We start from the raw sequence: 25,700 nt of genomic DNA, 5'->3' as shown, positions 1-25,700 counted from the left end.
TACCATCTCCTTTTTGGCTATTTTTGGCCCTTTGCTGTCTTAGAGAAGTGTTAGAGTCAGTTTTTCAGTTTCACACAAACAATTTGTTGGGGTTCTGTTTGAATTGCACCTAATGATAAGGGTCTGATGCTAAATTCCATTTATGTTCCTCTGAAAGTATCTTTATTTTACCCTTTTCCTTGGAAAACAATTTTATTAGATACATACTTTTAGGTTGGCAGCAGTATTTTCTCCCAGCATTTTTGATGTATTATGCCGCTGTCTTTTGGCTTCCACCATGATTGGCCTAGACATATGGTTTTCAAAGAATGATCCCCAGACCAGAAGCATCAACATTACTAGGGAACTTATTAGAAATAAACTTTTAGAGCTTACTCTAGAGCTACTAATTCAGAAACCGGGAATGGGTTCCAGTAATCTGTGTTCCAACAAGCTCTCCAGGTTGTTCCCTGGTGACTGACTGTACTAGACTAATCAGACTCATCTTCTGAGTTTAGAGAGAAGACCCTTGCCTGAGCGTATGGCTGCCTGCAAAGTTAACAAAATTTGTATTCATATGACCAAGAAAGATGGTGAGAATAGTTAGCTATTGGATGGGCATCTGCAGTGTCTTCCACAAGTTTAATGGAGAAAAAAGTTTTATTAGTTACAAAAGATGGAAGAGAACTCACATTCATTTTTAAGTGTTAGACGCTTTGTATTACTATATTTCAGTTATTTTTAATTAAATGAGATAGAATGGTGTTGCTCTGTTTTAGAAATAAGAAAACTGAGCTAAGGTTCAGATAACTTGTTTGACTTAGCCCAGATTATATATCCTAGAGTGTGGATTTGAACCCATGGAGTATGGATACAAATTCCATGTACTTTTCCACTACACAATTAAGCAGCAAATAACAGTATTATTCCCATGGTAAGTAGATATTTTAACAAATTTTTTAGTATCATATTCAAATACTTAATCTTATTAATCTCTTTATGAAATTCGTTCAAAATGTATAAATATTCTTAAATGTCTCATATACACAAATTGTAGACCTTTTTTCATCGTCTGCTTATGTTGTAGGCTAATTGTGATCTCAGACGGCAGATAGATGAACAACAGAAATTACTTGAAAAATACAAAGAACGATTAAATAAGTGCATATCAATGAGCAAGAAACTACTTATCGAAAAGGTAAATTAAAAGTTCAATAAATTTTCCCTCTCCTTTCACTAGCCCCTTTTACCTTGTATGCTTTTAAAATTTAAATTAATAAAATTGAATGATGATTTTTCCTCCTTTTTTCAGAGTACACAAGAAAAACTGTCAAGCAGAGAGAAGAGTATGCAAGATAGATTACGCCTTGGGCATTTCACGACCGTTAGACATGGTGCTTCATTTACTGAACAATGGACAGATGGTTTTGCATTTCAAAATCTTGTAAAGTTAGTCACTCTTACATTTTAAAAAATTTAGTATTCCTTTGGGTTTTCATTACTTTCAAAGATTATAGATTTGGAATTATGTTCTATATCTACTCCTTACTACTCTTTGAAATCAGAATTTAATACATTTGAAAGGAACATAGAACAGGCATTACAATTTTAGCTTTAGCAGACCTCTTGATTAGTTAGCCTTCATTTGTACAGTATGATGTATTATTCTAAATATGACTTTTCCAGAACATAAACTGATCTAGCTTTTTATAGGTTAGTTGGGAGAGAAATTGTTAAAAGTTTTAACTTTCATTGGAAGATTTATATCTATGTATCTTGGGATTTTTCTGCTTAGTTCTCCCCCCCGCCCCATTCCCCAGTCCTTATTACTTCAGCACTTGCCTGCTGTCTATTCCTATGGAAAAGACACAAACATTTTCTCTGCAGCCTCAGACATAGTAACTCATAAGTCAGTTGAACTGAGCATGTGGCTTTAGCACTTCTGAGGTAAACTTTAAAATGGAGAAATCGTTGTTGCCATGTTTTCTTGAGTTCAGATGGTTGTAGCTAAGGGTAGGTTGACTGTTTATGTGTTGAGCTGGGATCTGTGCTCCTCCTTTTGTTTTTTTGGGGTTTTTTTAGCTGGAAAACTTTTAAAAACCTTTAAAGCAAGAGTGGTGCCAGCATCTAAATCAGCTTTCCCAGAGTCAGTCCAGTTAAATGGAAAATGGAGGCAAAGCTTTATTTCACATAATATCACTTAAAAACTGCTGTTTCAAACACTGGTTCCCAGGACTTAAGCACAGAATGGTCTTCTCTCTATCTCCAGAATGGTCTTCTCTCTGTCTCAGTTGATTTATCCAGCTTCTGTTCAACACAACTGTGCTGGGTGTGAGGTATACTGTAATGAAGGACAGTGTCTTTATGATGGTAGGAAGTTTGGGTTTTAATTCTGTGGATAATAGGGAGCTCGTACAGTGTTATGTGTGGTGTGTGGGGTCAGATTTGAGTTTTAGAAAGGGAGCTGGTGGTGATGGGGGAATAATATTGTAAAGAACATAGATTGTTGACAGTTCAGATGGTGAAGCATCCAAATGAAAGGTGATAAGGCTTGAGCTAAAATATTAACAGTAGAAATGGAGAGTAGGAAATACAGTCGAGATAGAACTTAAAATTTTCGAGTGTTTTTCTGAGCTACTAAACCCAGGTCTACAGTTGTCCTGGTAATGAATAAAAGAGAAGTTTATATAATATATCCTTAAATATAAACTAATAATATGAATTTAAAATATAAACTCTGCCGGTTGTTAAAATTTCTCCATTGAGCTGTCAAAAAAAAGAGTAAAATTGGAGCTTCTGGGTTGGTGAACATATAGAGATTTGGGGAGGATATCAGGCTCAGAGAGAGCGTGGAAACTCCATGTCTTTTCTCCATACCTTGCCCTATGCATCTCTTCCATCTGGCTATTTCTGAGTTGTATCCTTTTATAATAAAGCAGTAATCTAGTTTTTAAAAAATTACTTGCATTTCTTATTACTAATAAACATTTACTGAGGGCCTACTCTATGTTGTTACATATACATATTTTATATCAAGCAGTTGGTATTTATCAGTGTATATCAAGCTATATATCTGTGATATAACCCAAAGTAGTTGGAGGATGAGAAGAGAAATAAATAAAAATCAGTATTATTATTATTATTTTTTTTTTTTGCGGTACGCGGGCCTCTCACTGTTGTGGCCTCTCCTGTTGCGGAGCACAGGCTCCAGATGCACAGGCTCAGCGGCCATGGCTCACGGGCCCAGCCGCTCTGCAGCATGTGGGATCTTCCCGAACTGGGGCACGAACCCGTGTCCCCTGCATCGGCAGGCGGACTCTCAACCACTGCACCACCAGGGAAGCCCAGTAGTATTATATTAATAATCTCTAAAATGTAGGTCATTACTGAATAATCGGGGATTAGATATATATCCATTCCAGTAATTCTTTTCTTTCATTATTTCAGTAGGTTATTGCTGTTTATTTTCATTAATAACATCTTGATTATACCCGAAACCAGCTTTAAAATTAATTTTTAAATAAATTGAAAGTATTTATAACCACTTCAAGGAGAAAACTGGATTAAAGTCTTATTCTAACTTTGCTATTCTTGAGATTTTTCTCCACCGTTTTACTCTTTTACCTAGATGATTCTTGATTCTTTCCCTCCTACCATGTTCTGCTACTACCTGGCTAGAACCATAGGACAAGGAAATTTATGTAAAACCAATTCTTCGTCAGCATAGTAGAAGTTCTTTAGTTCTGGTTTGAATAGGGGCGGGGGAGCAAGGAATTGAAATACTTGACTTGTTCTAAATCTGAGTGTCACCACCATGTAGCGTCTTAAATTTTTTCCTAGTGTGGTGAGGTGACCTAAGAGGGAACATAATTATATTAGAACAAGCTTAAGGTGTTGTATGATGGGATGGTTTTAAAAAGCTTCAGTTGGAAGCAGTAATATTTTTACTTGCATTAATTGCCCATTTTTCAAAGCCATGTAAATTTTTCTTGCTATTTTCTCCTTAAAGTGTTAAAATTCTTTCTTTCTTCCTAAATTTCTGAGGTCAATTTTTGTTTCATTTCAAAATATCACTTACCCATTCCCAGAATTTGACAGAGATACATTTAGAAAATAACACTCTACTAAATTCACATTTCTCTTTTGTAAGTTTTTCTTTAAACAGTAAATAATGAGATGCATGTATAAAACCTACTCTTTAACTTTGTTAGTTCTTTTGTTTTTAATAGCTCATTTATTTTATTCAACAAATATTTATTGAATGCCTAGCATGTGCCAGTCACTGTGCTGGGCACTAAGGGTATAAAATAGTTGTGGTCTCTGTTCTCATGGAGTGATTTAGTCTAACCAGACACATTCTGATCAGGCGTCTGTAGGAATATTTGTTAGAAAGGAGGAGCTGGGGAGCTACAAGGTACTATGAAATTATATGTGGCAGCACATCTTCTAGTTCAGGGGGTTTAGGGAAGACCTTATTCAGAAATGAATGTTTCAAATGAGACGTGGACAATGAGAAGGTGTTGGTTCACAAGGGTGGAACCATAAGGTTACAAATTTATATTATATGATTTTTCATGTTTAACTAATGTATTTTCATGTTTTAACTGTGAAAAGTAATGGAAGGTTAATTTTCTTTTACATTTATTTTTATGCAGGCAACAAGAATGGGTGAATCAGCAAAGGGAAGATATTGAAAGGCAAAGGAAACTTCTAGCCAAACGCAAACCTCCCACAGCTAATAATTCTCAGGCACCCTCTACCAATTCTGAACCAAAACAAAGGAAAAACAAAGCAGTCAATGGAGCAGAAAATGATCCTTTTGTTAGACCAAATTTACCACAACTGTAAGCCTGCGTTTTTAATTTTCTTTTTTTTAAGTTGTTGCCAGTGAGCATGAATGTTAGTAATGGATGTTATTTTTAAGTAAGTAGTAAAAATCATTATGGCCAGGAAGGAAGGCAGTATTGAAAAAATTTACTTCTAAACTAATAGTAAGCCCCTAAATCTGAATTCTACCTAAGTGGAGATTTACTAATCCTCTTTTAAAATGAAGACTTAGGTAGCTAAGAAGAGGCTGGAATCCACTTTTTCTTCCATGTCTGAATGATAGAGTCAGTTATCAGTATTAATTATTCCAATTCAACATTCCTATTAGTGTTCCTTTTTCTGAGAGAATGTTAAGTAATCTCAGCCTATGAAAGCAGCTCATTCAGAGGTTATAGGTATTGTTTTTCCCCTTTCTGCTTCTCTTTGTTTGCTAGGTTTTCTGCTTTAATGATGAATTACTTTTTATAATTCAAAAGTCAAAGACATTTAAAAAAAATTGTTATGTACTTATCATAGGAAATTCAGAGAATATGAAATAACATAATGAAACAGTACAGACCTTGACCCCATCCCACAGAGAACACCATTGTTAGAATTTCAGTGTATAGATGCAATCTAATTTATATAATTTTTCTGTTCTATAAGACCTTATACAAGTTTATGTGAGTAGAAAACACATATACATACCCTCCGTTTTATATTTAATATGTTTCTCCTTTGTTGAGAAATAATGTTTCATCTATGCTTTGAAGCCCATCCCCTGCTACATCAGGGACCTCTTCTATTGATACCTCCTTTATTTTACATCTTCAGCCTTTTGCTCTCTACTGGTTCCTTCCTTTTAAAAAACAAAACAAAACAAAAAAATTCTCCCTCAATTTAAATCCCTCCAGTCTCCATATTCTGTCATCTTTATAACTAGGTTTCCTGAAAGACTTGCCTGTGCTTGCAGTCTCTTCTGCCTCACTTTCCAAATCGCTCATTTCTTAACTGAAATTGTTCTTTTAAAGATTATCTCCTTGATGCTAAATACCATAGACATTTGAGTCTTTAACTTGGCAGCATTGGATATTGTTGACTTTTTCCCAAAAGGCTCTTTCTTAGTTTTTGAAATAACCTGTTCTCCTAATTTTCATTTTAACTTATCTGGCTACATCTTCTCAGTCTCTTCTTCGGACATCATTTACCTTACCAATTTGTAAAATGTAGGATTTTAAGAATCTGTCCTAGGCCATCTTACTTCTTACTCTGTGTATTCTCCTTGCATGTTAGCTACTCCTAGGGTTTCAGTTAGCATGTATATCCTGCTGACCTCCAAACTTCTGTCTCCAGCCCACTTTTCTCTCTTGAGTATCATCAGATGTTTGTATCTCAATCTTGAATGTCATATCCTTGCTTAGCTGATATTGGTACTTAAATGCCTCACGAGAGAGAGCCTTTAGTGCAGCCTGTTCAAAACTGTATTTACGGGGCTTCCCTGGTGGCGCAGTGGTTGAGAGTCCACCTGCCGATGCAGGGAACACGGGTTCGTGCCCCGGTCTGGGAAGAAGATCCCATGTGCCGCAGAGCGGCTAGGCCCGTGAGCCATGGCTGCTAAGCCTGCGCGTCCGGAGCCTGTGCTCCGCAACGGGAGAGGCCACAACAGTGAGAGGCCCACATGCTGCAAAAAAAAAACAAAAAACAAAAAAAACTGTATTTACTAAACACACAAAATAAAAACTGTGTTTATTTTTATCGTTCCCATTTCAGTCCCCCCGACACCCCCTCTTTTTCTCTCTCTCTCTCTCTCTTCTCTCTCTCTCTCCACATAGATACCCCCCCACAGACACACACGCACGCACACGCACACCCCTTGCCACCTCCCATGTTTTTTCAGTTAGTACATGGTACCACCATCCTCGCAGTTCCACATGCCAGAATTCTGGTTGTCACTCATAGCTTTTTGATCAAGATTCCATTTATTTTTCTTAATCCATTTTCATTTTATTTTCCTTTAATAAACAGGTGATGATAATCTTATTTTTTGAAGTCTAAAACATACTTCCTTCTTTAAGCCTTTCCTAATTTTTGGAGGGGTTGTTGTAAGTTGGAATTAAATCCTTTGGCTCTTGATATTAAAAAACGACAACAAACGATTTACTTTCCATAAATTAGTAAATTTGTTGCTTTAAAAAGGGTAGATGGATAGATGAGCAATTATACAGGGGAAAGTGTGTGTTAGCTTAACTCCACCCCTGTAGACACCCAATCTTCTAGAGCTCAAATGCGTCCCCTGCCGCCTCTTACTTGGGTTCTCTCTCCCCACCCCTATCCACCCTGTCACCTTTCAGCTTTGGTCTAGGCCTTGAATACATTTTCAACTTGGAGTCAGAATCTCTTTTTCCAAAATAAAAATATGGTCCTTTCTTTTTCTTCCTTATAAACCTAACATAGCTCTCCATTGCTTGAGTGGTATCATCCAAAAAGCACTTCTGACTTGGCAGCTTCTGACCTCTCTAGCCTCATCTTTTGGCATTGACCAGTGCCTCCCACTCACCACCTAGTTTGTTTGTTTTGGGTTTTTTTTACAACAGGTTTTTATTAGCTATCTATTTTAGACATATTAGTGTATATATGTACACCACCAAGTTTTAAACTCGAACCCATTGTCTTAATTTCTGCTCACCTTTAAAATCCCATACTAGATATTGCCTCCTCTTGAGAGCTTTTCCTTGATCCTTGAAGGATAGGAGTTAATTATCACTTTGAGGTATTGCCATAGTGCCCTCTGTATATTCAGTCACAGCATCATCATTCACTCAGTTAATGACACTAGAAACATCTTAGATGTTTGCCTTTCCCTTGTTCTTTGTGTCTATTTCCATAACATTTTTGTATCTGTCAGTCTTCATTACCACTATCTTACTATAGGACCTCATCGCTCTTTTTATTTTTTAAACTTAAATTACTGTTTGTTACATATCTCATCATGTCATTTTCATGTTTAACCTTCACTGGCCTTCAAGATAAAATTCACTCTCATGAAAACCCTGTATAGGCCTTCTTTTTTCTCTCATTCTCCAATGTCTGCCCTATGCATCCTATATTAAACTCTTTCAGGTCTTTATCTAAATGGACTATGCTTTCTTGTTTCTGTGCTTTTGTACATCTTGTTCCTTGCCTTTCTTTACCTGTCTCATTTTCTATTTATCATTAAAGTCTTGCCTCCAGCGCCAATTCCAATAGGAAATCCTCTTTGACCTTTTTTCTTCCCAGTTTCTTTCCCATTTCCCCTGAAGTTAGGTGCCTTTTGTACATGCCTGTCAATATTGTAACATTTATCTCACTTTTTTTTTTTTTTTTTTTTTTTTTGCGGTACGCGGGCCTCTCACTGTTGCGGCCTCTCCCGTTGCGGAGCACAGGCTCCGGACGCACAGGCTAAGCGGCCATGGCTCACGGGCCCAGCCGCTCTGCGGCATGTGGGATCTTCCCGGACCGGGGCACGAACCCGTGTCCCCTGCATCGGCAGGCGGACTCTCAACCACTGCGCCACCAGGGAAGCGCCTATCTCACTATTTTATCTCTATACTTCCAATATCTAGTCCAGTTCCTGGCATATGGAAAGTGGTCAGTAAATACTAAGTTACAGTACATAAGCATTTGATTGAATTTCATTTTCTTCTTCTCAGAAGGCCATTTTTTCTAGTTTGCCACAGGTGTTGTGCTTCCGACTTGTCTTCTATGGTGCTAACAGCCCTAACTGTAGTTTATTAGTTGTAGACTTGTCTCATTGCCATCCCATTTTATTGCATATGTTGACTTAGAACTTACACTGCTGTGCGTTCCTGGAGTGGCAAATGAAGTAATACTACATGGCAGTTAGATTGGATCCTTATACAAATATAGATTTAAATAGGGAAAAAAGACACAGAAGCACTTTGATTCATATATATTAATTTGATTTTAGCAGCCATGCTTTGCAACTGTCTTCTGAAAACTTCTTTTGAATCCCTGTTTGTGCAGAACATCTGGCATAGTTATTAGAATAGAGATCATGAATTTTTCATTATTTTTCTATCAAGAAATTAATACAGAAAATAAAGTCACTATTATGTAGTGGTTAGCATTTTAAGCTCTGTAGTCAGACAGATATGGAATTCAGCCCTGACTCTTCCAGGTTGTATTTTTGGTAAGCTGTTTTACTTCTTAGAGCCTCCATTTCCTTGTGAAAGTACCTACATCATAATGTTGAAAGGATGATATGAGGTGATGCTTATAAAGTACTTGCATGGTTCCTGGCTCTTAACTAATTTTTAACTACCAGCAAGATTCAGTCAAGTTTTTTAGGTAGTAATTTCTCATTTCAGTCACAAAAATTTACTATTCAGAGTAGATAGTTTGCATAGCTAGTATTAGCTGTGGATAATGTCTAAATGATCCCTGCTTTAATTGTATATTATTAATACATGTTAATTGAGATTTAGACTTCATGTTAAATATGTTTTAAATTGTTTTGATTTTATCTGTATACTTTGTGTTTCACGGAAGATGATTGCAAAGTAAACAACAATATTTTACCTTATATTTTATATGAGTGAAGTTTTAGAGGTCACTCTTTTCTCATTTAAAGCTTAAATTTTAACTCAAGCTTATAATTTGTATAGCATGAAGTTGTTATTTGATTGATTGCTTGTTTCTGTAATTAACATAACTGACTTTTTTTAAGTAATAAGATGTATTTTTAGAGCAGTTTTAGTTTACAACGAAATTGAGCAGAAAGTATGGTTTCCATATACCTGCTGTCCCCACACGTGCACAGCCTCTCCCACGATCAACATATCCTCCACCAGAGTGGTACATGTGTTACCACTGATGACCCTACATTGACACAGCATTGACACCCAAAGTGTAGTGTACATGGGGATTCACTTTTGGTATTGTATATTCTCTGGGTTTTTACAAATGTGTAATTGATTTTTTTAAAATCCTGTCTGAAAAAATCTTTTATTGGTGAATTTAATCCATTTTAATTTCATGTATTTACTTATTTATTAGGGCTTAAATCTCATCTTTCTTCTCATGCTTTCTATTTATCCTGCCTAGTCTCTGTCCATTTTTCCTTTTTCTTACCTTTTCTTGGATTGCTTAGTTTTTGTTTATTTTATTCTTTTTCTGTATTAGAAGTATGTTGTGTATATACATACATATATATACACACACACCCCTACCTAAAGACATTGTCTTGTATAGTCAGTGTTCATCTAAACTTTACCTATGTATTTATCACTGTTTTGTTCATTTATCCTACATCTCTGATTTTACCTCGAGTAAGATCTTTTTGCCTAAGAATACCCTTTAGAAATTTCCTTTCAGTGTGGGTCTGTTGGTAGTGATGTCTTTCAGTTTTTGTTGGTCTGAAAATAACTATTTTGCCTTCATTCTTGAAATATTTTTACTGGTTTTATTTATTTATTTATTTTAAAAAATTCATTTATTTTGGCTGCACCAGGTCTTATTAGTTGGGGCGTGCAGGATCTTTAGTTGCAGCTTTGGGACTCTTAGTTGCGACATGCATCCTCTTAATCGTGACATGCAGACTCTCATCTGTGGCATGCGAACTCTGTAGTTGTGGCATGCATGCAGGACCTAGTTCCCTGACCAGGGATTGAACCCGGGCCTCCTACATTGAGAGTGTGGAGTCTTACCCACTGGACCACCAGGGAAGTCCCTTTACTGGTTTTAGAATTTTAGGTTGGTAGTTATTTGAAGATACTATTTTACTGTCTTCTGACTTAAATTATTACTATTGACAAGTCAGCTGACTCTGTAGAAAGACAATCTTGAATGGAGCAAAAGCAATGTTCAGAGATTAGATAACTGAGAATATTTTAAAACAGATGAGCGAGATCAGTCTATAGATTCATGAAGGCCAGAGAATTCCAAGTAGGATGAATATAAAGAAATACTCACCCATACACATGATAATGAAATTTCAGAAAATCAAGGCAAAGAGAAATTCTCAAAAGCAGCCAAAGGGGGGAAAAATATATTAGAAATAAAAGTTAAGAAAGAAAACATTCTAGTCAAATACCAACTGAAAGAAAGCCGTATTATATCAGAGACAGTAAGTAAAATTTAAAGCAAAAAAAAATTACAGGAAATAAGGTGATTGTTTCATAACTATAAAAGTTTAAAATCACTAGGAACATACAATAATTCTAAATTTGTGTGCATAGTAACATACCCTCAAGACAGATAAAAATTTGACAGTACTTTCAGGAGATAAGGACAGATCCACAAATTATAATGGGAGATTTCAACACACACATGTCTTAGTAATAGAACAAGTAGATAAAAATAAAACAATATAGGGCTTCCCTGGTGGCGCAGTGGTTGAGAGTCCGCCTGCCGATGCAGGGGACACGGGTTCATGCCCCGGTCCGGGAAGATCCTGCATGCCGCGGAGCAGCTGGGCCCGTGAGCCATGGCCGCTGAGCCTGCACATCTGGAGCCTGTGCTCCGCAACGGGAGAGGCCACAGCAGTGAGAGGCCCGCGTACCGCAAAAAAATAAATAAATAAATAAATAAAAACAATATAAAACAGAACATATAGTGTGGGTATAGAAAAATTCAGTGGGATTGACAGACTTGACCTAATGAGCATGTAACCTCCTAACATTTGCAGAATGTATGTTCTTTTTAAATGTGGACTTTTATAAAAATTGACCATGTTGGGTCATAAAGCAGGCCTCAGCAAATTTCAAAGGATTGATAGAGTTTATGTAAGACTGACATTGTTTCTTCCTTAAATGTTCGGTAGAACTCATGGGTGAAACTTAAAGGATTGGAATCGTATGGAATATGTTCTCTGACCACAGTGGAATTAAACTAGAAATCAGAAACAAAAAAGATAGTGCAAAAGTCTCAATGGAAATGAGAAGATAGTTTTAGATGAATGATAGTGAAAGTGCTACATAGCAAAAATTTGTGAGATAAATCTGAAACAATATCTACAGGGAAATTTATAGCCTTATATACATATATAGGAAAAGAAGAAAAACTAAAACTTTATAAACTGAACATCTATTTCAGTAAGTCAGAAGATGAGCAGAATTAACCACAGAAGGAGGAGAAGAAAGGAAAGAGCAGAAATGTTGATACAGGAAACAAACATACAATATAGAGAATCGACCAATCCAAAACAGGTGTGTGGGGTGTTTTTGTGGGTGAGGGGACTAATAAGATGGGAAACAAGGAAGAGAGAAATGACAGCCATTATCAGGAATGAAGAAGGGAATGCTGCTACAGAGTCTACAGGTATTTAAAGGAAAACAAAATATTGTAAATGACTTAAATTGAAAATGTTTGTGAAATGGATAAAGTTCTAGAAAGATACAACTTAACAAAATTGACACTAGAAGAAACAAAATCAGATAGTTCTGTAACTGTTAAAGAAATCTAACCTGTAATTAAAATCTTTGATCATAGAAAACTCCAGGTACAGAGGACTTCCTCTATGAATTCTACCAACCAATTAAGGAAGAAATAGTGCTAATCTTTTAAAAACTTTTGAAGAGCAGCTAAGGCAGAAACACTTCCAACTTATTTTATGTAGGCCAGCACAGTCTTCTCAAAATTCAAGAAAGACTGTACAAGGAAGGAAAGTTACAGTCTAATATCGCTTATAAAAGTAAATGCAGGGGCTTCCCTGGTGGCGCAGTGGTTGAGAGTCCACCTGCTGATGCAGGGGACACGGGTTCGTGCCCCGGTCCGAGAAGGTCCCACATGCTGCAGAGCGGCTAGGCTCGTGAGCCATGGCCACTGAGCCTGTGCGTCCGGAGCCTGTGCTCCGCAATGGGAGAGATGACAACAGTGAGAGGCCTGCGTATCGCAAAAAAAAAAAAAAGTAAATGCAGGACTTCCCTGGTGGCGCAGTGGTTAAGGATCCACCTGCCAGTGCAGGGGACACAGATTCAGTCCCTGGTCCGGGAAGATCTCACATGCTGTGGAGCAACTAAGCTCGTGCACCACAACTACTGAGCCTCTGCTCTAGAGGCCGCGAGCCACAACTGCTGAAGCCCGTGTGCCTAGAGCCTGTGCTCCGCAACAAGAGAAGCCACTGCAGTGAGGAGCCTGTGCACCACAACGGAGAGTAGCCCCCGCTCGTTGCAACTAGAGAAAGCCCGCGCGCAGCAGCGAAGACCCAATGCGGCCAAAAATAAATAAATTTTAAAATAAATAAAAATTTTTTAAAAAATAAATGCAAAAATATTAAATAAAATATTAGCAACCCAACAGATAATATATAAAAATGATAATTTATCAAGACCAAGTTTGATTTATTTCAGGTATGCTAGGTTGGTTTAATATAAGAAAAATCAATGTAATTTTCTACATAAAGAAAAAGATTATATGATCATCTTAATAGATGCCAAAATATATAAAATTCAGCATGATCTGTCTTTAAACTCTTAGCAAACAGTAGAAGATAACTTCTTTAATCTACAGTATACATTGGTTTTTCTTTTTGCTTGCACGTCTACATGCTGTGCTTCTGGGTCACCATGCCCCTGTGTGCCCTCTTTCTTCCTCCTGGCTTCTTTCTGCTGCTCCTGTTTCACCAGGCTCAGATGTTACCTCTTCTGTGCCTTCTCCCAGCTTCCTTCAGATAAAAATTTTTTTTCTTTACACTGTGTACTCATAGCTGTATTATCCAAGGTAGTCACCTTATTTTAAGGTCAGCTAATTAGCAATATTAATCCCATTTAATCCTTGGCCTTTAAACATATTCACAAGTCCCAAGGATTAGGATGTGGCATTTTTGGAAAGTCATTATCCTACCTACACAATCTGCCCTCTGACCCAAGATGCACATCTTTCCCACATGCAAAATCCATTTATCAGCAAAGTCTCAACCTCATTACAGCCTTCATTCCACATCTAAAAATCTTATCTAAATCTCATTAATTTAAACATTCTAAATCTCATTATCTAAATCAGTTATGAGTGAGACTCTGTGTATAAGCCACACTGAGAACAATTCCTCTTAATCTGTGAACCTCAAGAAACAAGTTATCTCTTCCCAAAATACAGTGATGGGGACAGGCATAGGTTAAGAGTTAGAGACATTTTCCGTTCAAACAGAAGAATATTAAAGGTGTCACTGATCCAAGCAGTTTCAAAATCCATCCAGGCAAACTCTGGTTTCAAGGTCTGGTAATAATTTTTCTGTAGCATGTGGCTCTGCAAGTTTCTGTCCTCTGAGTGTTTTTCATGAAGATTTCTCTTTCATGAAGTTTAGCATGTATTTGTTGCTGAGTAGCTTTTTCAACCAGTTTCTTGTTTGTAGAGTTTTGAGTGTTTGACAGCCTTTCATTTTGTACTCTCTGTCCCTTAAAATCCAAGCTGGTAGTGTTTCTGCTGGTGTAAAGTTCTCAAGAATCTTGTGGATCTTTCATGTATGACACAAAGATTCACTCCATTAGACAAGAGGATCCTCCATGATTCTTTTCTAGATAATTTCATCGCTATTTTTGGCTTCTGCGGAGAAGGCTAAGAGGATCTATGAGTCACCCACTTCATCTTTTTAAAGACTGTTTATGTGATGAATACTCTGACTTCTCTGGAGTATTAGCAAAAGGTTGTCCAGCTACATCCTCCTTTTTAAGAGCAGCTTTGACCATGAATCTCAATTTTGGTGTATTTTGTACTCTGGATAAGATGAAAATTTCTTAAAACATTAAATCCTGGAGGGTTTTTTGGTTGAACATTTCTTCCCTTTGATTTACCTCTCTCTTCTTATATTTTAATATAAACAGTGAGAAGAAACCAGTCCACACCTTCAACAGTCTATTTGGAAATTTCCTAAGTTCATTTCTTACATGTTTGGCTTTCTGCATAACTATAGGATACAGTTTTGCTAAGCTTTCTTTCATAATAACAAGGATTCCTCCAGTTTTCAGAACATGTTTCTCATTTCCTTCTGAGTTCTCACCAGTGGCACCTCTACTATCTACTGACGGTCCATTCATGACAATTTAGGTGTTCTCTAAGGCTGTTTGTGTTTTCCGTACTGTGCTCCTCGTGGAATTCCTTGCATCCTCACTTGGCAGAGTTGTTAACATTCGTATTTCTGCTAATAGTCCATTCAATGCAGTCTAAGGTTATTTTTAAATCATGCTCCTCAAAATTCTCCTAGCCTCTTGCCCACTACCCAATTCCAAAGCCACTTCCACATTTTTAGGTGTTTATTATCAGAACATCCCATTTCCAGGTACCAAGATCTGTAGTAGTTTCCTACTGCTGCTGTAACAAATTACCACAAATTCATTGAGTTCAAACGACACAAATTTATTATCTTACAGTTTTGGAGATCACAAATCCAAAATGGGTCTCCCTGGGCTAAAGTCAGGGTGTTGTCAGGGCTGTGTTACTCTAGAAGAGAACGCATTTTCTTGCTGTTTCCAGCTTCTAGAGGCCCTGCCCATACTGCTTGGTTCGTGATCCCCTTCCATCTGCAAGCCAGCAGTAGCAGTCAAGTCTTTTTCATGTTATGTCACTGTGATTCTGAGATGTCTGCCCTTCTCTCTGCATTTAAGGCCTCTTGTAATCACATCCCCAAAGGGTAATCCAGAATAAATCCCTATTTCATTTATTTGTTTATTCAAGATTTTTTTGATGTGGACCATTTTAAAAGTCTGTATTGAATTTGTTACAGTGTTGCTTCTGTTTTATGTTTTGGCTTTTTGGCCACGAGGCATGTGGGATCTTAGCTCCCCGACCAGGGATTGAACCCACACCCCCTGCATTGGAATGTGAAGTCTTAACCACTGGACCATCAGGGAAGTCCCTAAATCCCTATTTTAAAGTCAGCTAATTAGCAACTTTAATTCCATCTGCTACTTTATTTTTTTTTTTATTATTATTTTTTGCGGTACGCGGGCCTCTCACTGTTGTGGCCTCTCCCGTTGCGGAGCACAGGCTCCGGACGCGCAGGCTCAGCGGCCATGGCTCACGGGCCTAGCCGCTCCGTGGCATGTGGGATCTTCCCGGACCGGGGCACGAACCCGTGTCCCCTGCATCGGCAGGCGGACTCTCAACCACTGCGCTACGAGGGAAGCCCCCATCTGCTACTTTAATTCTCCTTTGTTGTGTAACTTAGCGTACTCACATGTCCAAGGATTAGGATGTGGACATCTTTATGGGGCCATTACTCTACACACCACACTGGCACTTGGTGTAAGTCGTTAGTTCTCAATTCAGTTTTTATTCTATTGTGAACATTGGGCTCTTCAGAGGCAGACTAGTTTCATCCTTCCCACACACCCCCGTTTCTTTTTCCCAGTGATACTTAAAAAAAAAAAAATTTGAGGTGAAATTTGCATAACATACAAGTAGCCACTTAAAAGCATATACAGGGACTTCCCTGGTGGCGCAGTGGGAAAGAATCTGCCTGCCAATGCAGGGGACACGGGTTCAAGCCCTAGTCGGGGAAGATCCCACATGCCGCAGAGCAACTAAGCCCGTGTGCCATAAATATTGAGCCTGCACTCTAGAGCCTGCGTGCCACAACTACTGAGCCCGCGTGCCACAACTAGTCCGCATGCCCTAGAGCCTGTGCTCTGCAACAAGAGAAGCCACCGCAATGAGAAGCCCACGCACCGCAATGAAGAGTAACCCTTGCTCGCTGCAACTAGAGAAAGCCCGCACACAGCAATGAAGACCCAACACAGCCCCCCACCAAAAAAATAAATAAATATATTTTTTTAAAAAAGCATATACAGTTCAGTGGCATTTAGTGCATTCACAATGTTATGCAACCACAACCTCCCTTTAGTTTCAAAACATTTTATTCACCCAGAACACCTAATGCGCATTAATTAATCACTCCCCATGCCTCCCTCCCTACATCCTCCTGGTAACAAATAATCTGCTTTCTCTATGTTTGTTTTCTCTATGTCTGTTTGCTTCTTCTGGATACTTCATTAAAAAGAATCATACAGTATGTGTCTATCCTTATGGCAGTACCACACTCTTTCGATGAATATAACTTTGTTTTAATTTTTGAAATAGGAAGTGTAAGTCCTTTAACTTTTTCTTTTTCAATATTGTTTTGTCTGTTTGAGGACCCTTGCATTTCCATATGAATTTAAGAATCAGCTTTCCCATTTTAGTAAATGGGTGACGTGTATTTTGATCAGGATTACATTGGGTCTGTGGATCACTTTGGGGAGGATAGCCCTCTTAACAATAGTAAGTCTTCTAATTCATGAACACAGAAGTCCTTTCATTTAATTAGTATGCTTTCATTTCTTTAGCAATATTTTGTAGTTTTTAGTGTACAAGTCACTTCCTGAGTTAAATTTATTCCTACATATTTTATTCTTTTGGATTCTATTATAAATTGAATTGTATTCTTAATATCTTTTTTAGATTGTTCAATTGCTGGTGTATACAAACACATCTGATTTTTTTTTATAATTTTATTTATTTATTTATTGGTCTGTGTTGGGTCTTCATTGCTGCGTGTTGGCTTTTTCTAGTTGCGGCGAGCGGAGGCTACTCTCTGTTTCAGTGTGCAGGCTTCTCATTGTGGTGGCTTCTTTTGTTGTGGAGTACGGGCTCTAGGCATGTGGGCTTCAGTAGTTGTGGCACGCGGGCTCAGTAGTTGTGGCTTCGGGGTTCTAGAGCACAGGCTCAGTAGTTGTGGCGCACGGGCTTAGTTGCTCTGTGGCATGTGGGATCTTCCCAGACCAGAGATCGAACCTGTGTCCCCTGCATTGGCAGGTGGATTCTTAACCACTGCACCACCAGGGAAGTCCCTAGGTTATTTTTAGATATCCATGATCGCAAAATGGTAAGAGTCACTGCCCAAGAAAGTCAGTAGTATTTAATACTTAATTTAATAGTATTTAGACAGTATTTAAATAGACAGTATTTAATACTGTCTGTGAAATCTGCTTATTGATGCTTTAAAACCAAGCAGAGAGAAATTAATATATATATACATTTTTTTTTTTGCTGTTTATTTGAAGTTTTATAGTAGTAATAATCAAAATGAAGTAAGGAGATAGCAAAGTTCTGCTGCTGCTGCTGCTGCTGCTGCTGCTGCTGCTGCTGCTGCAAGTTACCATTAACCTTTGGTGAGAATTGTATGTGTTTCATATTAGGATTAGACCTATAAAATAATGCTCTGAGGTCAAAGCTTTTGAAATCAATGAAGTATCACTATACTAAGTAAATTTAGGGAAGGGAGTATTTGTGTGCATTTGCTTTAGCTATAGGGATGCGGATGATTTATATTTGAACCACAGCACAAACATGTTAACAACTGGAACTAAATGCTAGTAAATAGCAAATATGTATTACATTATACTACAAGATTAACCAAACAGTATTCAACAAACTAAGTCATCATGGAGTTAATTGACATTGATTTATTATTGACTCAGAAGAAAAGTAGCTATTGAAAACTACTACCAACTCAAGACAACAAAATATCTTCCCTCCAAATTGCAGAAATTCCCAGCCATCTGTGTGTATAGTAGGTGTACAGTTTTGCATGATAGCCAAACTTTTTAGTAGAATACAGTATCAAAAATTTTAGGAAACTATATTAGTCATATGAGTTTTAATTTATGAATACTAAATTTAGCTATACTTTAACTCAGTAAAAACCAAAGTATAGAATTGTATTTTATTCCTGTATAGAAACAAACAGAATATTTACATGTTTTTAAAAAATTAGTTCTGAGCCCATCCTGTGGTCTACCACTGGGCCTAAAACCATATTTTAAGAATAGGAAGTTATGATATTGTTATACAGGTGATTTCCATTGGTGGCATATATGCCGATCCAGAAGCTATTTGCCAAAATTCCTATGGCTTTACTTTACTGGGCTAGTTGAGATATTATCGGTTTTAGTTTCCAAACCTCATTTTAAAAAAATATCACCTTACCCCCTTCTTCTTTCATTCCATCTGCATGAATGTTTCACATTCACAATGCAACATTTAGTTCTCTGAATTTAAGCAGCCGCTGCAACTATACTGCTATATTCAGTAGAATAAAATCCAGTGGTTGTGTTAACCAAAGACTGGGTAGAGAGATTTAATTTTAAATGTTTATTTTTTCACTCTTAAGATATTTCTAATGGAATGCTAACTGAATTTCTTGGAGGTTTTTTATTGTTTCATTTGAATACCCTTTCTTTAGAATTAGTAAATTTAATTAGCATCTAGCTAAAGGGAAATACCGTTTATACTGAATGTTGCTGAGGGACCTGCACCAAGCATAAATAAGTCATACTTGGGTTAGGAGCTTAACCAAATACACCCAGAACACGTAAGTAAACAAACAAGGGCTTGAATGTGATAGATAAAAGCAATTTTTTCAATATTGGTGTATGAAATGGAAGTTGTTTTGTTTTTTTTTTTTTTTTTCTCTTCCTTTCACTTTAATGATACAGAATCATTTTTTCTTAGGAAATGTTATAATATGTATATGTCTTGTTATGGTTCTACATACATTAGACTACAGTTGAACCCTGAACAACATGAGGGTTGGGGCTCCACCCCTCCCACAGTTGAAAACTGAGCACATAACTTTACAGCTGGCCTCTGCAGTTCCGCATCCACAGATTCAGCCAGCTACAGATCATGTAGTACTGTAATATGTATTTATTTTTAAAAATCTTAGTATAAGTGGACCTGCATGGTTCAAACCCTTGTTGTTCAAGGGTTAGCTGCAATTATTTTTCAAATTTATATAGGAATATTTGAAATTAATAGTAAAACAACCATAAAGTACTTTCAAGTCTTATGTCTGTTTATATTTATTAATAATTTGGTGGTTTGACTATAGTTTTAGCATCCCTGTATCTCACTTATTCACTAGCACATGGAAGCAGAGAAGGGAAAAATGTCTTAGTTTCTTTCTTTCTTTTTTTAAACCAGTGCCCAAATTGGACTGATTCCCTTTGCACTGATTTCCCAGTACTCTTAAAGTGAAATGAAATTCTTTCCTTGGTCTAAAGTCCATACAGAAGCTGCCCCCCTGCTTTACATCTTTTGTTGACAGCCTCTTTGACTATGTTCTGATACTTGCATTTTTTCCTCTTCTCATATATCAACCTGTTTCCATCTTAGTGTCTTTGTCCTTGCTTTAACCTATGTCTAGAACATACTCCCCTAGGTCCTTTTTGATATTTAGATCAAGATTACCTCCCTAAAACTCAGTGCAAGTTAGTGTAATACAGTCATTATCACACCACCCTTTCTAATTTTCTTCATAACACTTACTGTTATTTAGGATTATTTTATTTCTGGACCAAATTGTTTCTCTTCTGCTTTCTTACCCCCACTATGGAGTGTAAGTTCAAACCAGAGTGTAAGGAGAAACTGTCTTTTTCATTGTATCCTTAAGATCTAAATTCTAGAATATCACTTGATTCGTGGTACTCATTAAATAGTTGTTGAACTTATGAATCAGTCAGTTGTTCCATCTGTAAGTTTTAGATGTATTCTGAAGAATACCTTCAATAAGATGTATTCTGAGGAATACTTTTGGCTTATGTATTTTGGGCTGAAAGTTGTCAACATTTTAGTATTTCCATTTGATTAATTTTATCTTATTTTTTATTGGTTGTTAATAAGAAATAATAAGTGTTAATCTTAATATCTAGAATTACAATTTCATTTTGACAGGTTGACTTTGGCAGAATATCATGAACAGGAAGAAATTTTCAAACTTAGACTAGGACATCTCAAAAAGGTATGTGAAACATATCCTGGATTTTTAGTTTACCAGAGGTTGTGGAAAGTTGTGTTATAAGTTTCTTATTGAAGAAGTCAAAACTTAAGAGAGAAAGCACCTAAATTAAAAACTTTGGACCAAAAAAGAGGGGCATTAAAGTTGCATTTTTATGTTGAATATATTAAAATAACATTCCTTTACCTTGTGGCAACTTAACAGACATTTGAGATGCTGATGATACCATGTCCCTGTAATGGAGGAATAATTCCTGGCCAGACCTCCAGGTTCTTACAATTACTCTGTTAAATGCTATCTTTTTGTTAAAAAATGCTTCATTTTTAAGATGAAATGTAAGATTCCATATTGTTTGTGTCCATTTCATAATAAATTGAAATAAGTATAAATTAATAACAAACTGTTTCTTTGGCTTAACTTTGAAGATATTGAATGCTCAATTAAATGTTTCAATTAAAATATGTACATTGGCAAATTTAGTAGAACCTGATCATCAGTAATAATATGAAGTGATATAATTTAGAAAAACATTGTTATATGTTATTAGTAAATTTTTATAATATGTAGCTTTGTACTTGTTTGTAAACTCTGGAATTGTAATCAGTTCATTGTTTTTTAGTTCAAACCACTTCAAAGAAATAATAGAGTAGATTTTCCCCCTCAAAATGAAGTTACCGACAGATATAAAATTCTTTGCCTTTGATCCAATTTTTAAATTCTGCTTTCTGCTTGTCACATTACTTACGTTTTTTTAATAGGCTGAATAATAGCTAAACCTGAGTTAGTGAACTAATTGAAGATAGTATCTATGAAGTCATCTCCCTGGGGTAGGGTAAGGTAGGTCAGAGAAACCCATTCTTGCAGCAGCTACCACCTCACTATAGATGTTTTTGTTTTTGGAATGTTATCACCATGCTTCAGATCCCTGCCATTTAACTACAGGGAAAAGAAAAAAATTATGTTTTGTGTGTATATGTATATACACATATATATATGTGTGTAATTTGTGTTAGTGTTCTTTACTATGTCATATCTGTCTATGCCCCTGCTCAGAAAAGTTTCAACCTAAACTACTTGAACAGTACATTCTAAAATGATTTATTCTGCTCTGTTTTGTTTTTGTATTCTATTGTAATTATTGACATTTCTCTTGCTCTTTGGTATAAGCAGGCAACTTCAGTCTGTTTTGTATCCGATGGAGTTGTAATGGGACTATGGAAGGGAAGAGGGGATTTTGTAGTTCAGAATTAGTACAAGTATCTGTCTGCCCACGTAAGCTATTTTGATAATAAATTCATAGAGACCTGTGTTTGATGTCCCATATAAAGATTTATCAATTATTTTCTAACCAGCCTCTCATGATAATGGGATACTAAAGAATATAATTAACTGGAGGGTTATTATTTTCACATATAATAGTAAATTTCAAATTACTCTTTCTAATGATGAGATTTTATGAAAACTTATTATAAAGCAGTTAAATTAGGAATCAACTATTTGTATTACAAAAACGCTTAAAAGGATTCAGAAGAGGGTTTGTTTTTATTTTTGGTTGGTGGGTGGTTGGTTGATTTTAAAGCTTTCCTGGTACATTGAAAATATTTCATTTCTCTGAAACACTTCTATTTTGTAAGTGAGGTACATATACTTAAATGTCTAGATATTATATAAACAGTTGTAAGCTGTTGTAGATTACTACACCTTTTCTTCTAACCTCCATATTATCTTCTTTCCCAGTGTTTGACTTCTCCATTTTTTGTATTTACTCATTCTTTCTAATAATTGTCCCCTCCATAATCTTTTTCCTATTTTATTTTTTTTCAGCTTTTATCAAATTTGCTGAGCAGTTTTAGATTTCTAACTTTATCTTCTTCTTAACCAATTTACAACATTACTTTTCTTTGATCTCCATCATGGAATATTTTGGGAGAGTGGATGAAATAATGCTGAAATATACTATCATGTCTTGAATTCTCATATTTTCTTCTGAAAGACTATTTTGGGTGAGGAGAATGAATGCATTATGATGAAAGTGGCTAGTAGTACACACAGAGAACAAAACTGAGTAAGTAGTGTCACCTTAGAGCACAAATAAATAGCAGTTACCTGCTTACCACTGGGTATTAATTTTTGAGTCATACAATTTAAAAATAATAATCATTCAGTTACATGTGTTAAAAATAAGTTATTTGGCATTCTAAAGCACAGTTGAAAAGTAGGGCATTAAAAATAGGTCATTTTGTTTTCTAAAACACAGGTAGATTGGACACTTTTAACACATAGAGAGCAAGCTTGAGTTAAAAGAAAAGATGTTATCACCTCTATCTTAAGCCAACATGAACTATGCCCTGACATGTAACTATATTGCTTCTGCCATAGGCTGGATCTGATCTGTGAATATTCGGTGTCCATGTAACCTGCATAGGAATTAATCATGTGACCTACATCAGCTTAGGGTTTAGATATGGAGCCCAGCATACTCCTGCATTAGCAAAGGTGACTGTCACTCTCCCTTTAATAAAAACTCTTGAAGTTAAATGGAATTATTAGACTAAATTTGTTGACACCAAAGGAAAAAATGTCCATCATTGACAAAACCCATACCATTTGGACACAGGAGACTAGGAGGCCTATTTACTTTTTCTTGAGATAAATAATTTATGCTGTGCATTGTATTTTATAAAGATAATCATAATAATTGAATAGAGAAGCTGAAATATGAGAAAGTATATTTACCATTGAATAAATCATAAAATTCAGTTCATGTTCTATACTATTCTGTAGGGTTAGAAACATAATAAATCCAAATCCAATGAATCTGTTAGTGTGATAGAGTAACAAATGAGAGTTGAGCAGTAAGTCCATGGCTAAAATAAATACATATTTCTGGTAACCACCAAATAGTAAATGTAAACTTAAGAGCTTATTTTCTTTTGAAATTAGGAAAGTTATTATGCAGCATCATCTTTTTTAATATAGCAAGGATTATTTAATATTTATTGTTTTAGTTATTAATCAGTTTGTGAAATTATTGCTCATTCACCAAAATTCACTTTATTTCCACACTGCCTAAGTCAGGCATGATTCAAATTCCCATTTCAGGAGAATTACATAATATTACATTTTATTCACTTTGAAGTTTTAACCATTCTAAAGTGAACATTAATGTTAAATTTGAATGCCAAGATCTTCTCTGTTTGCTTTGTCTAAATTAATACAGCTAGGAACTGGCAAAGCGAAAACTTGAACTTTTTCTCACTGCTATTTCTTTTTTTTCCCTCCTATTTCAGTGGCAGTACCCTTAGCTTTATTCCTACAATTCTCTAGTTGTAGATAAACAGCAAGTTGATCCTTTTGTATTCAGAAGAATTAATTCACTTGTAGCTTTCTCTGCATGTTTCTTAGAGTAGTGTGAATGTTTGCTCTTTTTTTTTCCCCCAGAAACATGCTGTTTCATTTTCATTGCAGATAAAGGAGAGCAGTTAAGTTTTTCACACACACATACTTCTTTCTTTCTCTTACATATTACTTTCCTTGGGTATCCTGTTAGTGACTGTTCTATCAACTAGAATATTTCTTTATTATTAGCTGCTTCATTGTTTTTCATTCTAAGTTTATTTTTAAAGGTCAACAGGGAAAGCACCTTTTTTTGGTTAAAATGTGTAAATACACTCTAGTATAATTTTACCTTTTATAGAGCTAAAGATTTAATTGAATAGAACAGAAAAGAGCTATATAGTAAAGTATATGGAGACTGTACAAATTATTCCTAAAACTTATTAAAAAATAACTTTTTTGCTACTAGTAATTATGCACAAACTTCCTTAATTATCACTCATTAAAAGCTTGTAGTTGCAACGGGAATAATTTCCTGTCTGCAAAAAGTTGTTCCTTTGAGGCAGAGCAACTAAATCCCATTTAAAATCCATCCCACCTGCCACGTGTGGGACCTCTGGATTTAAGGAAACTAATAAACCACATACCAGTTAGCTTTTATGGTTGATCCTGTTTTGATACCAGTCTTTGATACAGTCTAGTTATGGGAAAGTCATTTATCTTTGTGATTTGAGGAGTTCTGCTAGGCTGTTGTTTGTATAGTTCCGATCTTTATTCTGGAATTGAAGAAAAACTACATGGATGTGCTTTCCAAGAATTGTTACTAAACTAACACAAACAACTTTTTAAAAAATCCCTGAAAAACCGTTTTCCTTGTAATAGATTATCTCCGTAGTCATATTATCATTTAAAAGATACAAGTTACCAATCATAATATGCCAAAATAAAGAGGAAGTAAGAATTTTGAAAGTTATTGGGACCAATAACTATGTCATGCCACTGCTGTTATTCAAGTTTGTGATGTGAACAGCATGTGGAGGTGTTGCTTCTTATTTTCTAGTCTTCAAATTTTTTTGTCTTCTGGATTTTAAATATTTGATGAGTTGGAGAGACTGCATATAGAAGATTTGACATCTCAATATGGAATATTAGATAGTATTGTAGGGATTGGCTTTAATGTATGTGTTTTGGGGTGTGTGTGTGTGAGAGAGAGAGAGAGAGAGAGAAGCCCTGAATATAAGTGTCAGAACTTTTTATTGGAAAAACATAACCAACTTGTAATTGAAACAGGATTAGTCAAGAACCATCAGCACCAACACAAGTGTATCTTTGCAGACCGAAGGAATCAGCTAAACAATTACAGTCATCTCAATCTCTACTAAAACAAAAATCGCATCCAACATGCCACCTGACACCATTTCTTTCTCTCTCTCTCCTTTGCTCCTTGCGATGTGGCATTCATCTCTCCTTGTGCCTCCGTTCTGAAGAGATAACAGTATAGCAACAACTCTGCCACTGAAATCCTGTTCTCTGACCGATTTTGGCACCTGCAAAGAGAAACAACCAGTAACAGGCAGCCGCAGCATCAGTATTAATCTTCCATGATGAAATCTTTACAGGTCAAGAACAAGCACACAGCTCTTTTCTCACTCCTTCACAGTGGACCATGCAACTAGTTGAAATGGAAGACAATGGATTGTCTGCAAGCCTTTTGAACAGTGGAGGATACAGGGCATTGGTTTTAGGTGAATTAACCCCCAAATATTCTTGAAGTTTGATATCTCCTTTGGTCTTTCTTTCTAGAATACCA

The 25,700-nt window shown here is 36.2% G+C and overlaps 1 protein-coding gene across 2 annotated transcripts in view; it reads left to right on the top strand.

Annotated features, from left to right (window-relative positions):
• TLK1 (tousled like kinase 1) overlaps positions 1–25,700 on the top strand; it is a gene marked incomplete at both ends in the record, with an annotated part of 153,982 nt that overhangs the window by 104,384 nt on the left and 23,898 nt on the right. For both annotated transcript variants that reach the window (XM_079710742.1, XM_079710743.1), the window contains 4 exons: positions 1,067–1,177; positions 1,292–1,428; positions 4,635–4,823; positions 20,491–20,557. In XM_079710742.1, coding sequence (XP_079566868.1) covers positions 1,067–1,177; positions 1,292–1,428; positions 4,635–4,823; positions 20,491–20,557 — 504 coding nt within the window. The remainder of the gene's footprint in view (positions 1–1,066; positions 1,178–1,291; positions 1,429–4,634; positions 4,824–20,490; positions 20,558–25,700) is intronic.

The sequence above is a fragment of the Hyperoodon ampullatus genome, assembly GCF_949752795.1.
Source record: "Hyperoodon ampullatus genome assembly, chromosome: 8".
Classification (NCBI taxonomy): Eukaryota; Metazoa; Chordata; class Mammalia; order Artiodactyla; family Ziphiidae; genus Hyperoodon; species Hyperoodon ampullatus.
This window is presented reverse-complemented; position numbering and strand designations above follow the sequence as displayed.